This window comes from Calliphora vicina, chromosome 1 (assembly GCF_958450345.1).
Source record: "Calliphora vicina chromosome 1, idCalVici1.1, whole genome shotgun sequence".
Taxonomy (NCBI): Eukaryota; Metazoa; Arthropoda; class Insecta; order Diptera; family Calliphoridae; genus Calliphora; species Calliphora vicina.
Genome location: NC_088780.1, coordinates 170748332 through 170765860, shown reverse-complemented (window position 1 = coordinate 170765860; position 17529 = coordinate 170748332). Strand labels below are relative to the sequence as shown.

The 17529-nt window shown below is 28.1% G+C and overlaps 1 protein-coding gene across 3 annotated transcripts in view; it reads right to left on the bottom strand.

Moving 5' to 3' along the window:
* Positions 1-17529, bottom strand: part of Fas1 (fasciclin 1) — a 51662-nt gene that overhangs the window by 11782 nt on the left and 22351 nt on the right. For all 3 annotated transcript variants that reach the window (XM_065498218.1, XM_065498217.1, XM_065498216.1), the window contains exons 2-7: positions 7925-8054; positions 7680-7849; positions 7476-7609; positions 7320-7416; positions 7086-7254; positions 5924-6084 (exon numbers count right to left, since the gene is read on the bottom strand). In XM_065498218.1, coding sequence (XP_065354290.1) covers positions 5924-6084; positions 7086-7254; positions 7320-7416; positions 7476-7609; positions 7680-7849; positions 7925-8054 — 861 coding nt within the window. The remainder of the gene's footprint in view (positions 1-5923; positions 6085-7085; positions 7255-7319; positions 7417-7475; positions 7610-7679; positions 7850-7924; positions 8055-17529) is intronic.

Below are 17529 nucleotides of genomic sequence, written 5' to 3'. Positions count from 1 at the left end.
AATATTTTTTTTTTGTTTAAAACACAACAACAACTATTATAATATATTAGGACATTATGACAATATCACTAATAACAGACCATGTGAATACCCCAAATATAAAATAAGATTTCGAAAATTATATAATTAAGGTTAAAAAAATCACTTGTAAACATTTATTTGTTGTAATTATGCTTCCAAAAATAAGGTGAATGGTGAAAGTGAGAACAGAAATAACCCTGAATATATTGAAATTCTTCATTTTAGTAAAATTAAGCAGATATGTGTTACAGACAGGCATTATTCCTTGAAATTAAATATTCCCGAATTCATACTATTACAGTGTGATTATATTAAAATGAACGTTGGTACGTACATAGATCTATTATCTTGATATAGATTTGTTATCATTGACGTGACAAATTAATTAAAAGTTAAAACAAAACGAAGAGGTATATTTAGCTGATAATTCTCATTATTATTTAGAAAATATATATGTATTTTAAGCGGAAACGAATACAAAAGCCATACTAAACTAAGTATACGATCATAGGTATGTAGTATACGTATGTATGTTGTGTGCGAATTAATTTGTGATGAAATGAAATGAAACAAAATATAATATTATAAAATGTAAAACTATTCACCACGAATTTACATATACAAGCAGATTTGATACTAAATATAATATAAAAATGTACATATAAAGGGCAACAATAAAGCGCTCTCGGTCACCTCCTGAAAATTAAATTATACTGACAATATTTTGTAATTATCGGGAGGTAAACAGGAGGTAAAAGTATTATTCATTAAAATGGTTTTTGTGCCAAGTTTTCTCAGGACTTTGATTTTCTCTTTGATTTGATTTGACATGTATGTATAATCATTAAAGGCTATAAAATCAAGTACTAATTTTTTAAATTGATTTAAGATCAATTGAATATTCAGTTTCGGATTATGTCAAGAATGTTGTCTATAAACGGACTGAATTTTGCCAAATACCAATACCAAAAGTTTAAAAAGAAACAAAAACATAAATTATGAAATATTCAAAGAAGAAAATGTGATAAAATTATTATTCTCATGTTATTGAAAAATGGTTTAAACTAATAAATATTTTAAAATCATCCATAAATATAACTTCCTCAAAAAGCAGTGTTCTGTTCAATATGAAAATACAAGATTGAATTGAACAAAAGTTCGCCGTGTAAAGGTGGTAATGTAGAATACATAAAAAAATTAATTGAAACATATTCTTAAATACAGAATATTAAATTATTTCAGATATTGATAATACATTAATGATTTTTGTTTCTTTCGGATAAGGCCGAATATTAGGTTCGATTCTCCTCTACTTTCTACATACTCTGAATATTATCATTTAAATTGCGACTTTTATTCTTATCACAATATTTTTTGATTTAAGGATGGACAAACAGACGGAAGGAAGGAAAGAAAACTTTCAAAGCCATTATTTTAAAAACTGGAGCTAACGCATATAAGTGTTTAGTCCTCCGGTTTGTTACATTTGTCGACATGCATAGTGTTATCAGGAGTTGACAAAAGCTATTTTTAGTACAGCGATCTAACTCAACTACAAATAAAACAAAAGGCAAATTTGGTTTGCTGCGAGTTTTTCATTATACATGATAAATGAGCGATTAAGGAAATAACAAGCTCTCTTTCTTTAAATTAATTATATACGTATGTGTGTTTATGTTTGCATGTACATATGTATGTGTGACTATTTGGATACAAGTATATAAAAATATTAATAATTATGTTAGATATATATACTTACTATTGCCTATTGTGTATTTTTGAAATTTGAGAATATGTTGGATATTGAAGAATATTTTTCAGAATTTGAAGTTCATGTTCATCGCACCATTAAATAAAAATAAGTTCATTTAATTCCCAAGTTATTTATATTAATTTTAGTATGTATCAAATTTAAACGTAATGTATGAAAAAATTGTGCAATTAATATTTGAATATTTTATAACCTTGTATGAGTAAATATAAAATTAATCTGATCACACTTTAAAAATTAAGTTTGATTAATTATAAGATAACATTTAAAACGTTTGTTCCTAGGGCTAACCATGATATCATTGGAAATGACTCTAAAGATAAACGTTATAATTCCCAAGTATTTCCAAAAATATGGAATATCTCGTAAAAATGTTGTATTTTCGTAATTTTCATGAAGAAAAAGTGGTAACAAAGTTAATAAACTATATTAAATACAAAAAAGTCATCAAAGTTTGCTTATAAAAATTCGCAAATTATTTTACCGGAAACGCAGTTATAATTTTTTTATGTTCTAATTTGATCTATTTGTGGATACTTTAGCAGCATTTAAGAATTAAATATGAAAGAAAAAAACTATATTTTGCAATGACCTTTGATCGTATTTTGAAATTTGTTATCAGATCCTATTTTGAATTTGCCAAAGGAAAATATCATGCAAAATTGTATAGAATAGAAATGGACAAATCAATAGAACTATTGTGTCTTTAGATTACATTTAGTATTTAGACTGCATATTAAACGAATATGAATCCATATAGATATCAGAGATGTACATGAGTGGATTCGCTTTTTTTCTATATGAATGAAATCACTGCATTTGTTGAGTTTTCATTCATCAACATGTGCAAATTATATTGCTTGCAGTGCATGTACTCTCACAATTGATTGCCATTTACACAATAATTTTTTAACTGCCGTTAACAATAACAACTCAAAAATGATTACTGTGTTTTGATTTGTATGCAAAGTATTCAAATGATTCATAAAAGCTCGATGATAAGTTGAATGCATAAGACAAAATCAGTGCATTAATTTGTTTTAAATAAATTTTCGCTCGTGGTTCAAGAACTAAATTTTGATACAATGAACTGCGAAATAATAAAAAATTTAAATATGCTGCGAATCATATTGGTTCGCAGCATATCAATATATTCGGTCGGACTATAATAAAAAGTAAACAAAATATTGGAAAATAGTAGAATTAACAGTCAAACGAACAGACTTATATTTATATAAATACCTAAAAACATGTATTATTTGTTAAAACAATAAATAAACGTATAAAATCTGCTTCAAATATATCAATATTTACCTTAAATGACTACAATATTGGTAGAATAATTGCAGTTAGAAATTACACATCCAGCAGGCACAATTTAAAATATTGACAAAAATACAATTAGCAAAAAAAGATAGATATTTAGTATAAAATAAAATATTGTAAATTACATCAAATATGAAAATAAAAAAATTATATACAAGAAGAAAAGTTTTTTTTTTAGATAATACAGAACAAAAAAAAAAAAACATACAAATGGTACAACTATTTGTTTATATGGATGTAATAAAACTAAATAATTTTTACTTGATTTCTTTTTTGAAATTAGAAACGAGAGTAGTTTAAAATATAATTTAGAAGAGATATTGATAAACGAAATAGTGCCAATTTGTAAATAGAAAATTTAGTTTAATAAAAAGTAAATAAAACCAAAGTCTTTAATAGGCCAATTAGCTGAATTCACGATTTAAAAATTTAATCGAAATAATTGGTTAAATTCGTATAATTTTTAATTTGAAAGTGTAAAGGAAGTATGCAATAAAATGTGTATTTAGTCTTGTAGTTTCGAATGGGATTTCAAAAGTTTATAGTTACAGTCGTTAACGTATAAAATCCACTTTAAACTCGAATAATTTTGATTAATGTTTGCATACAAAAACTAAAAAACGAATGTAGAATAAAAGCTCATGGGGCAACTGACAAAGTTTGTTAAACGCATATTAAATAACATGTTTTTTTGTTAAGTTTTACATACAGTATCGATCAAAGCATATTGGACAAAATTCGCATTATAATTTCTGTCCAATTTCAAAGAAATTAACGATTTTAGAAACAACAAATGCACTCTAAAATAAATATTCATCCTCAGTATTATTAACAACGAAAGTTAGTATTTCCTACTATATCCTAGTATTTCATTTACTCTTTACTGTTTTGTACTAGATTACAAATAAAATGCAATGAAAAACGAATATGCCAACCGGGTGATTATGAAAATATTTAACAAAGAGAAGAAAAAAAATATCATACGACAAAATCTATACTAATTATAATAATTTTGTTGCATAATAACCGCAAAACTTTTAGGCATAGAACTAATAAGATTTTCTATTGCCATTGGAATGTATGACCATTCCTCATTTATAGCTTGTTGATGCAATTTGTTTGGATTTCGATGTGACAATTCCTGATTTACCTTTATATTTACTATTTTCTATACATTTTCAAAAGGATTAAGGTGTGGTGACTTATATTAGCGCCTACCTGTTCATAGCAAAATAAAACGGTGTTCCATTGTGCAAAATTCGCATTTCTATAGCTTTTAAGAGTTGCGAGATAACGTTTACCCAACATTTTAGAAAAAACTAGACACATCTTATGAAGATTCTTTTTCAACTCAATGACAATTAAAAAGTCAGATTTTTTAATAGAAGACACCGAAATAATTTATTATTGAATATCTGCTAAATCGAAAAACCCAATAATCTCCTAATTAGCTCTACTAATTTGTTTATTATATGTATGTATGTATAATGAAAAATCAAATACAAAAATTCTGACACTTTGTGAATTGCCCGATTTGATCTTAGAGAAATTTATGTTTAGGCCAGATTGATGTTAGTCGTTTCGAACTACAAGGTTAAATAAATTTCGTTAAATGAGTTTTGAATGACAATCATTATTAATTTTGTTGTTAGAATACTTACATTACACCCAAAATTTTTTTAAAATAAAATTTATATTTTAAAAATTATTTTAAAATAAAATTTTGCTTTTGATTTTACTAAGAACCGAATGCAGTTATTTTATTAGATTTTATTAGATCGTTAAAAATGTAAAAATCATAAAACTTTCTGTGATATTCAGTTCAAGTAAAATCTGTCTTTGGGTTTCTTTTTATATTGTGTCTGTGTTTGTAAGTTTTTGTATTTATGTGAAGTGTGATGTCGAGGAGCGTTCAAAAAACTTTGTTCTTAATTGAGTCTGTGGGGCAATAGTAAGAAATAAGTATTCTAAACAATTACACAGGGCAACACCGATTCTGCAGCATGGAATTTATTAATAAATGTTAATTTTGAATTAGAATTTTGTATATTTTTCTTTTTTATTTTTATTAAACCAAAATATGTTAAATCGTTCTCGAGCGCAATGCTAAAATATGTGGTGCAACATCATTAAGTTTCTCTATAATAAGTTATTACGAGAACCCGGCTCAATTCAAACAATTTATAGAAACTTAGGAACTTCATTATCACAGAAAAATAATTGTGTCGCCCTGTGTTATATGTTTGTATGTATGTATGTACTTTACACACATACACACAGCAAATACTTTCCTGACCCAAAATAAAAACAAAGCGTATGGCTTTGATATGATCATGTATTTTCATAATCTAGCATCAAGTTACTTTTATCCTTAAAAATATTTAATATTTTTATTTTATATAATGCTCTTAACATTACTAAATACATATGCAGTAAATAATACTGTTTAGTTAAATCAAGTCTACTACAGTCCCTTTATCTACCTTGAAATACATATGTAATATATACTGTATGTAGGAGTATGTGCGAGCATACGATTTTAAGACATTTCAAAGTCAAGGATTATTGTAGTACATAAATGTACCTAAATAAGTACATACATATTTATAAACAATATACATACATTGATTATATTAGTATCTTTCTATGTGTATTATTCATTTACATATGTATTCGTTTTATTATTTATTTTTTCAATAACTATTTGACACAACGGGAATAGTATCTAGTACGTCTTTTGTTTATTGTTGTGTTTTTTTTGTTGGATGTTAGGTTTGTTTGTGTATCTAGATATTGTTAGCTTACCTGTAGGAATTGTGTTACGGTCGTATCAATTATCATCAATGGCCGGTGTATCAAGTGTACAACGCCGTTACGTACTGGTATATTAGCCTTAACTATTTCAGCTAATACCACACCAGTAGCATGCTTTGAATCACCCAGCAAAGTATTCGATTTAACATACACTGAAACAAAAAATAACAATTTAATTTACATTCATTTACAATTGATGTTGGTCAATATAGTATATAAATTCAAATTCAAGAAATCAGGGAATTTAGTAACTAACTTTAACATTCATTTTTTTATGAAATATTGAAAGTAAGGACTACAGGAAGTTATTTACAAAATTGTAACTTTGTGGAGGACTTGCTCATAGTTTTTTGTTTTAATTGTTTTTTTTTTTTTTTGTAACTTATAACATTTTCCATTACAAGTCTATATTATGGTATTTTACCAAACAATATTTTTTATCATTACAGCATAAATAAACACCACAATGAGAACATGAAATAATTCACAGTTGTTCTGGGTAAGCGAGTCTCCCAATAGGCAATCAAAAATATATTATTCCAAAGATGATAGTGTACTTCAAAGTACTTTTGGGCAAAAAAAGGTCAAAATATGTTTTGTTTTCATTTTGTAAGCTTATTATTGTTATGGTACTTACAAGTACCGTCGGTCGACAAAGGGTTAACTAGTTTTCAAATTATTTAATTGAAAACAGAGTAGTAATTTCGTATTAATAGTGTTGTAGTGGTACAAAAGAAAATGATTATGGGTTGGAAAGATTTACAAATATATTACACTCGTTTTGCCTATTGAAAATTTAATTTTTTCTCTCGCTGTGCAAACCACAACCATTGAAAAATTGTTGTAGAACGTCAAAATAACCATACGATTGTTATTACTTCTTTGACCACTGTCATTTGTTGCATATCTGTAGTAGTCTCTGTTATTCTGCAGACGTTTAAAATACTTTTTTTTTTAATGTAATGAAAGAAACAGAACTAATTATGACAATTTCGAATAAAAAAACAATATTGAAAGAGCTTGTTCTATATCACTTCCGTAGAACTAGTTGCGAGGATGACTATTTCAAACAGAAATTATTGTTTATATTCAAAATATAGAAAACTAAATATTTTATGAATGAACATGAACACTGAATGATATGAACACTTACTCTTTCCTTCTTTTTGTTTGGAAAAGCTAACTGTTACTTTAATATTATCCTCAAAGGCGGCAGTGGTCTGAGGCACTTCAATTTGAGCAGCCGAAGTAAATATCACATTGTTTAAAATAACATGGCCATCGATAACTTTATTATCCACTAAACTGCTACGGGTAGTTTGCTAAAATATTGAAAATTATTCAATTAATATAAATATATGTCATGGAGGGATTGCATAATTGTTACCTTAAAGCCTTCATCTACCGGTATAAGGAAAGTATGGCCACCGGGTGATTGATACAAGTTTTCTTTTCGCATCACAGTGACTTGAGAACGATACGATCTAAATAGAAATGAATATTTAAAAGATGTATAAAGTACGAGTTGTATTCTTCAACTCACCTCAAGCGGTTTTCTCCTATGTTGAGTAAATCGGCTTGTTGCAAGAATTGAAATGCATCTGGATTTGTAATTTCCGTCTTGGATGTCGGAAGTGATGTAAGAGGCACTAATACCTCATCTATAATGTGCATTACCTAAAAATGGTTAGATGGAAGATTTTATATTAACTTATTACAACAACTTATTTACAACAACTGTACAAACCTGTCTTTTGCCGTCACTATTGGTCATTTCAACAGACAGCGAGGGAATGATTCTAGCGTTGTTAACATAAATATCACCGTTACGATTTTTCGTTATATACAATGGTGGATTACCATCCATATCTGAGGGTATGGTCTTGGTTAGTTGATCCTGAGTCATCGCGACCGTAGCTAAAAATATGTCATATACATACATTTACACAATTATCAATGCATCAATTTGCATTTTAAGCATCAAACACTTACCCATGTGATAAAGAACATAAGTTGTGCCATGATGACGTTGAAAAGCTTCATTTGTGGGAACAAACAGTGTACAGGCTCTTAGTGATAAAGTTGAATTAGCAATTGGATTCTGCTCCAACAAACTGTAAAACTGAAAATAAAGAAAACAAATGTATTTGAGATATTGGACGACTTTGCTTTACAACGTTGATTAATATTTACAAAGACTTACAACTATTTTATTCATAATTCAATTTTTATTTTATTAAAGGCTTATAAAACAAATTTTATATACATATATGTACTTATCGCACTCGTTCAACAATACTGTATTAACTCAAATTTTTTTAAAAATTTTCAGTAGAGGGCAAAAACTGTTTGTGATTACATTTAAAGAGAATTTGAGAATCCGAATACATCATAGTAAGCAAATTCCATTTGAAAATATATTTACATTGTTTTTCTTTAAAATTTTTGTAATTATTGGAAAATAAATCTATTTTTTGAGTTACTACCATTTTTCTGGAACTTCTCGATAATTTTTTGTATTATTTTATCAACAAAACAGTATCAACTCAAAATACAACCAAATTTAAATAAAACAATTTGATTATTTTTAACTTGAATAAAGGCTCAATTCAAAATAATAGATTTTTTATTAAAATATACGATGTATTCTATTTAAATTTTTGTATTAACTCAAAATAATACTTTTTTGTTGATTCAAGGTAGTCACTAATTATCACGAAAATGGTCTCAAATGAGGTTTTCAAGATGAAAGAGTAATCGGAATACGTTGAAATTTTTACAGTAGATAGATATTGATGTTGTTGGTTGATTTCTTGCAGAAAGTGAATTTTTAAAAATTTTGAGTTAATACAGTATTGTTGAACGAGTGCGATATGTTATAAACATTTCGTTACAAAAACCATTGATAAAATACAAACATCATTAAGAATATTTAGAAACTTTATGATACAAGTAAGAATGGTATAATGAGTGTTCTAAAGAGTGCTTGCTTTAATATTGTATCAAAATTCTAAATCGAATGTCTAGTTTTGGAAGACAGCAACATTTGTGCAAGTTCTCAACGCCCAAAAATAACATTTCTAACTTCTAAAGGTTAGAAACTCAAATATAAAAAAATTAAACAAAAGCATGCGTGGAATTTTCAATAATTTACATGTCGCAATCAGTTTATAAACTGGTTTTCTTTCAAATTGGCGATTGGTGAAACAGTATATGATTTCACTTACGCTCCACCATCAGATCCAAAATTGAAAATATACAAGTGTCCATAATTTTAATTTAATTCGGAGGTTTATACTGTCTGTAATCCGGGTCAAATATATTTATATATAAACATAAGAAACAGAATATTTTGTCAGATTAATCAATGCCAAAATTAGTAAGAACATATTTTTAAGTGACAATTATATAAAGTCAGTGAAATTGAAAAAATAGGTTTTCTTCTTTGAAATTTATACCGATTTTGTATAAAACTTGCCTTCAATTTATTAATGATTTAATTTGTTTTGTCGAATAAAGCGAAAACTCTGTGTAAAGATGTTGACTCATTTAGGTTCTTTCATTTTATTTTTTGGTTTTGAAATGAACTTTATCTATTTTGGAACGTCATTCGTATTAAAAACCAACCCTTAAACATGCTATCGTGTTTCACCTGCCCTTGCAATTACTCGTAATGGCACATGTTCCAATCTAAAGAACTACCACTACCTAACACCTTGCTACCTACCCACAGTGCCATATGTTATTTTTGTCACTCCACCTTCCGGTTTCCTTTTTCCTTCTTTTCGTGTGTAAAAACACGTTTTATTTTTCTATTTTAAACAGAGCTTTTTAAAATAGTTAATACACGTGCCTTTATATTTTACTTAATGAAACTAACATAAAATGGAAGTGAGTACATAAAGAATTGTAACTAATTATATTTCTAATGTACCACTAATTCTATTTGTTTTCTAAATATGTACAAAAATTCGGACAAATTCAGAAAAACCTAAAAAATCCAGCTTACCAACGGCTAAGAGACCTAGGATCTTCCGATTTTTACCATATTCGAAGGTCATTTGTACTCTTTCATTTCTATTCTTTTAAATTTCAAAAAAATCGCTATTTAATTTACGATTAAAATTTTTGTAAAAGTCAAGCAAATTTACATCTGCTTTAAATAATCGTATTTTATGGACCTGACGTTAATTTGAGATGCTTTTGAAAGACAATTAGACTACATAATTTCAAAAATATTTGTATTCTAAAAATGAGTTCATGATGTACTTTTGAAAATGTTTTCCACGTAAAATTTTAATTTTTTTTTCAAATAATCTTATTAAAATACGTAATTTTAACTAACTAATAATTTGTTTGTTTTTTGTAACATATGTATTCTCTATTTATACCCTACACTACCATAGTGGGGAGGGTATAATGCGTTTGTGCAGATATTTGTAACGATCAAAAATATTAGTCTAACACCCACCTTAAAGTATACCGATCGACTTTCTGAGTCGATTAAACCATGTCCGTCCGTCTGGCTGGCTGTAAAACCTTGTGCGCAGAGTACAGGTCGCAATTTTGAATATATTTCGATCAAATTTGGTACATATTATTTTTTCGGCCCAAGGACCAAGCCTATTGAAACTGGCTGAAATCGGTCCATTATTTCACCTAGCCCCCATACAAATGTCCTCTCGAATTTGGACTTTATCGGTCATAAATGTTTAATTTATATATGTATTTCCACAAATTCCGCTCCAAATAAGTTTTATATATCGAGGGACTATATTCAAAACCCTCTATCTTTGAGTTTCACGAAAATGACTTCTTGATGGTAAAATGTTCAGTAAAACAGCGAACTTATTAATTTTTTCCGAATGCAAAACTCTCTATCTTTTCAAATAATTAATATTCAAATATATTTTTGGAATAATTTCTTCTTGCAATACATTTTTTCTTACTGAATTTTACATTTTTCAATCATTTATCAAAATAGCGAAAGCCGATTCTGAATTGAATTACCAGGAACATATAATTTACCTTTTTGTTTTTGGAAAATATAAGCTCCATAGAATAAAAATAAATGGTTTAAGTTGGAATTTGCTTAAAAAAGTGTCTACTTTTAAAGTGTCATCATCATGGTTGTGGTTACCAAAACCGCAACCATTATTTATCTAAAGCTCTATCCAATTTTGCAGTGGATAATAATAAAGTTGTTGAACAGAAGTTCTTAGAGAAGATAGAGATTAAATAAAGTCAATCTATACAATTGCCAATCGATTAAGTTAGAATTACTAGAGATGCCAGGAATACTGTTCAAATTCACAAAAAGTGTTTGATGCAGAATATTTAAATTATGATTCCTTTAATAATTACAATGATGACAAACTTATGTTTTTTTCTTCCATTAGTGACTTCCATACTGTGACTAATTTATGATCTCTTTTATACATATGTTCCAGAAGGTACCATAAAATATATGTAAGTTAAATTTTGATACAGATCGCATTGATCTGCCTGTTCGTATTCAACCTTATACAAGACATATTGGTCCAAAACCCCTATATCCTTCTCCACTATCAATTCAGCCAAATAAGTGGAAGAATTTGCAAGGTTTGAAGAGCGTAATACCATTATTTTTATAATAATTTACACCAAACAGACTTCAAAAAAAATGTTTTTCTATAACTTTTTGTTTAATCTTATATATAAATTGGCCACACGTTTTTTTGTGGTACACTTTTAAGTATGTTATTGTCCACCAATATTGATGAAACATATATGGTTTAAAAGATTATTTTCTCTAGATGTGCACAATATCGATTTTTTAAAATTATTTCCATAAAAGTGTTAAAAAGCGTTTTAAATTTGCTTGAAAAACAACAACAACAACATGTTTATGCACATCTAAATACACGTGTATTTGTACACAATCGTGAAAAATATTTTTGCGTATACTCAAAGTAACTGTATAATTTTGTTATTAGTGGTCGAATTTTGACCACCAGGCGATAAAATGTTCGACAAACTAACCACTAATATTAAATTATCCGTTATCTTAAATAAATTACGTTAAAAAATGACAGATGGCATAAATGAAATCAAAATTATTTATTTTTATTAAAATGCAAAACCCTCTATCTATCTGATCATATTTATACATACACATTGAATATTTTTGAAAAGCAAAACCCTCTATCTATCATAAAGTCCACAATAATGTAAAATTTTAAAAACCAATTACATGTGAGATTCAGTAGTTGCTTTCAAAAAATATTGTAGAATACCGAATTTTAATAACTCATGTGATACGCGAAAAAAACATTTTTATGGCTCTCCAGAAAAGTTGTGTTTTTCAAGATAGAGGGTTTTGAATATAGTCCCTCTATATACAAAATTCATTGCACCAAATTTTGTTACGATCGGTCCATAATTAGTCATAGCTCCCATATAGACCCGCTTCCGAAAATCACTTTAACGTGCATAAATCGCTTAAAAATGTTGGTATACACACAAAATTCAACATAGTTAACTTTAATATAGACATAATTTACACGACCTAATTTCATGGTGATCGGTCCATAATTGGTCATAGCTCCCATATAAGGCCGGCCCACTTCCGAAAATCACTCAAAAATATAAATTATTGAAATTTTAAAAGAAAAATGTTTTTGCTCTTTTACTTAGTGTAGGGTATTATATGGCAGGGCTTGACCGACCATGCTTTCTTACTTGTTTTAAAATGCGTAACTTTTGAACGCGGTTTTTGTTTTTAATAACTTATATGTCATTTTGAAGGTACATATCTGTCGTTTATTCTCACTTGATTCGTTCTTGGCCTCAAAAAATGAGCAGTTCTTTTGGCTCGGAATCCATATGGGAAAAGGAAACAATGGCCAATACTTTGAATAAATTTATATTTTACAAATGTTTCAAAAAAAAGCTAAAAAAAATCCCGCATTTTTAAGTCATACAATAAATAAACCAAAAAGACATTGTATATAAGACGTAAGTTGGACCTACAATGGGTCAAAATCGGGGAAAATATTTTTTAATCCGAATTTTATATAACCAAAACAAATTTTTTTTTAAAAATTAAAAAAAAACAAATTTTTAATTTAAACAATTTTAAATAACAATTCTAAAAAATTAAACAAACAACTTTGGAAAAAATATTTAAAATTTTTATTTTGAAGTATAATTTGGTGAAGGGTATATAAGATTCGGCACAGCCCAATATAGCTCTCTTACTTTATAACATACTGGTATACAAACAAATTAAAGTACTGCTACTAGAGATGCGAAAATCAAGGGGTTTTCGGGATTTCCTAAATCCCGAAGCCCGGGATTTTTTAATTTTAACTCCCGGGGTTTTCGCGATTTTCCAAATCCCGTTTTTCATAAATAAATAGGGGAAATTGTTATTTTTGTGTGCATTTTTCATGCATTTTGATATTTATTCTACATGCCCCAATATCACAAAGTGATTTTCAGAAAAGTTGTTAAGCTGCCTGCTACAATATAGTTAATAAACGAAAACGGTATTTTTGGTTATCCTTGAGTGGGGCTCTAGAAAATCAATTCTTCACATTTTTTTTGTAAGTTGTCTAACAAAACTCAATTTAAATCCTCTTCAAATGAACAAAGCTCGAACAAAATGAAAATATTTCGATTGCTAAAAGGCTAAAAGATAAGGTACTGTTTTTACCAGTATGTACATTAGGCTGGGTCGATTTGTATGGACGATCAAAAAGTAAAAATCGCAATCTATGCAAAATTATAAGAAAGTTTTCTTAAGAAACCATAGGTCTAAAATCAAATCCTATCAATCCTACCAATAAAAAATTTCATTTAAGTCCTATGGTTTCTTGGGGAAAATTTCTTAGAATTTTCTGTGAAAAAAATCGACCCACCTTAAAAAAGTACTTTATTGTTATTTCTTCTTATATAATGTACTCATGCAAGTATTTTATGCTTTTTAGTGTCTAATAAAAATTAATTGCTAAATAAAAAATGTTCTTTCAATTGTTAAGACAAAATTATGTACGTTTCTTTCTTTTGAAACCCCGGGATTTTCAAAAATCAGTCCCGATTACTATCTCTAACTGCTACTAAAACGCAATTGTGGGTAAATGAAGCATATTTATGAAGCATACCGTTAGTAATACCGATACCGTTTAAAATTGAGTACCGGTATTGATACCGATACCGAAATAATTATTTCGGTAAAATACCGGTATTCAAATACCGTTTCCCCTAATACCGGTATCATACCATTATCAATACCGTTATCATAACAGTATCAATGTATTGACCTTTTCATACCGGTATCAATTGCAAATCAATACCGGTATCATAACAGTTTCAATACCGAAATCATATGGGAATTATAATTAGATGGTTACAATTACATAATTAACCATTTGCTGCTATTAGAAAACATAACTTGAACCTTGATGCCAGTTAGGTTAAAATTATTACGATGGAACTATTTTGATACAATAGTATATTGATACACCCGAGACTCAGTTGATACTCTCTAAATATCTTCAGTGTTTTATATATGTAACTGTAACAATGTTTATTTAATTTGTATATAAATTTAATGTTTTAAAATTCCAAGTATATTTTGGTAATTCCGAAATATGCATGTAGAGAACAAGCGATAATAAAATTATCTTTGAAAATTTATTTTGTTTTTGAAATACAATCAGAAGATGCTTGTATTTTAACCTCGATTGCCATTATATAAATACTAATTAACAAAATATTTTCTAATTTAACTTTAAAAGGGCATTATTGCCTATTTATACCCTACAACACCATAGTGGGGATGGTATATTGGATTAGTGCTGATGTTTGTAAAGTGCGAAAATATTGTCCCAACATCCACCTTAAAGTATTCCAATCTGTTCAGGATGTTTTTCTGAGCCGATTAAGCGATGTCCGACCGTCCGTCCACGTAAACCTTGTAATCAAACTACAGGTCTCAATTTCAAAGATAATTCAATAAAATTTTGTACTAGCTGTTCTATTACCCCAAGGACAAAGTCTATTGAATTTAGTTAGAATCAGTCCATTATTTATCCTAGTCCCCATACAATTGCCTTATCTGAAAATAATTAAGCTCTTAGCAGAAATAAGTTTTATATAAGCCGAACTCGCACCATCAATTTTTGTTACGATCAGTCCACAAGACCCACTTCCGAAAATCACTTTAATAAATCTCTTATAAATGTTGGGATTCCAATAAAATTCAACAGAAATAAATTATATACATATATACAGAAGCCATGTCACCAAATTTTGTAACGATCGGTCCATAATTAGTCATAGCTAGCATATACATTTTTTAATGAAAACAGTTTTTAATCATCTTCTCGGTGTAGGGTATCATATGGTCGGGCTGGACCCACTATACTTTCCTACTTGTTTTTTATTGAATTAATAAATTAAAGAAATATTAATTACATAGGTATATTTAGATTTTTTAACTTCTTGTTAGGTTTCATGCATTTAATTTTAATACCGGTATAAATACCGATATATTAGTTTTATACCGGTATACCGATACCGATATAATTTAAATACCGTTACCGATACCGAAATAATAATAAAATGAATACCGATATCGTTATTCGTTTCGGTTGCCAACCTTGATTTTTACGAAAAGTATTTTAAAATTTAACATAGGCTGACTTCATAAACGCATTTTGCAAAGCAACACTGCAATGCATAGTGTTCATAAACGCAATAGATTTTGTTTTGGCATGTTCATTATTGTATGGCAATGCTTGTTCATGCAGATGCTGCTGTCAAATTTGTGAACTGTTTTTAATTATGATTCTTTACAAAACATTTATGCGTTCATGAATGTCACAAAATATAGCTTTGCCTTGTAATTGCTTTGCATTACTGCGTTTATGAAGTCGGCCATACTCACATTAAATTTCAAAATAGAAAGTATGTTTAGTGTTCTGATGATTTTAAACTGTAATGCATTAAACACATTTAAGACAGCAGGCTACCTACCAACTTCAATATGTCAAAAATAAAATGCACACGTTTATATGAAGACGATTATTTTGACGACAGCACAGCTACACGGCCACACGACTACTCATGCCGATGTAGCCGAATTAGACTAATTTCTATTTTGGTCAACTACAAAACAGAAATAGTGTTGCTAATATAATAAAAAATGTAAATCAAATTAGTGCTTAAAAAAATATTTTTTTTTAATTAATTAAGAGAAGTTTTTTATAACCATATTGACGTAAATTAATAACAGGTACATAATTAATTTGGAATTTTTTACGGTTATTTTTTATTGAAGTGACACCACTGAATTATATATCAGCTGTTTACTTTGTAGCTGTCGTCTTTAAAATAATTCTGTAGCTGCAACACGACTACAACTCCAGCCAGCAGAATTTGTGTTCGTGTAGTCGTGTAGCCTGTTGTTTTGAATGTGTTTAATGCACAAGTCGAATGATAGACTATGCTGTAAAGATTGTGGTGTTAAATGAGTAAACATTAAACCTAGATATTAAAATTAATAAAGTGGTACTAAGAGAATAACTTCCATATATTTCCATCAAATCCATAAACATTCAGTAAATTCTACACTTGAGGACATCTGTTAAAAAATAGGATTTTTCGTAAAAATTTAAAATGAAAATATCTCGAAAACTGCACATACGATTTTACAATTTTGGACAGATTTGTTCACGAGAAGCCCTTCTCAAAAATTTTATTTTGTATAGTAGTGTAATTTATGTCTATTTACAAACAAATAAATGCATAGTTTTTATTTGTTTAGGTCATATTTAAATATTTTATAAATAAAGCTAATTTTAGGCGCATATCTTTATATTAATAATGAACTATGTAAATTCAAGGGAAAAGGCGGAGATATTAGTGCAGATTTTCACAGGTTGGTTTGTTTTTCATTAGTGTTGTTTCAAAGATTATTGGAAATAATTTTGATAATTTATTATTTGGCAAGTCTAGCTCATCAACAGAATTAATTAAGCATTTAAAACAGAGATACAGTAGCCCAAGAAAGTCTACATACAGGAAAAATTATTATGTTACTTTAATTTAAAGCAGTTTTTTAGTATTTTTTATGAGATATATAATAATACATGTCTTATGTCGATTTTAGCAAAAAAAATTCAAATAACGCCCAAAAAGTTCACCGTTATTAGAGTTATTGATTCTGAGTAAAATAACGAAAAATTTATTCTCGGTCACGCCTACCTTTGGATGGGCGGGGCTATTAAGTTTCATAATATTTTGAACATTAAAGCCCAAAAAAAATTTTGTTATTTGACTCAGAATCGAAAATTCTAATAACGGTGAAATTTTGGACGTGATAGGAAATGTTGCTAAACCCGACTTAAGTGATGTTGTTTTAATTTTTTATAGTGTGAATTTATTTTTTTAACAAATATATTTCTTTACTTTTAACTTACAAATACAGCTTTCAACGAAATAAATTTAATTTGAATTCCTGTATGTAGACTTTATTGGGCTACAGTATGTGCTAAATTTAGTACTATTTAAAGTTAAAAAATATAACTCTTAGTTGTTTGAATTCATTTAAA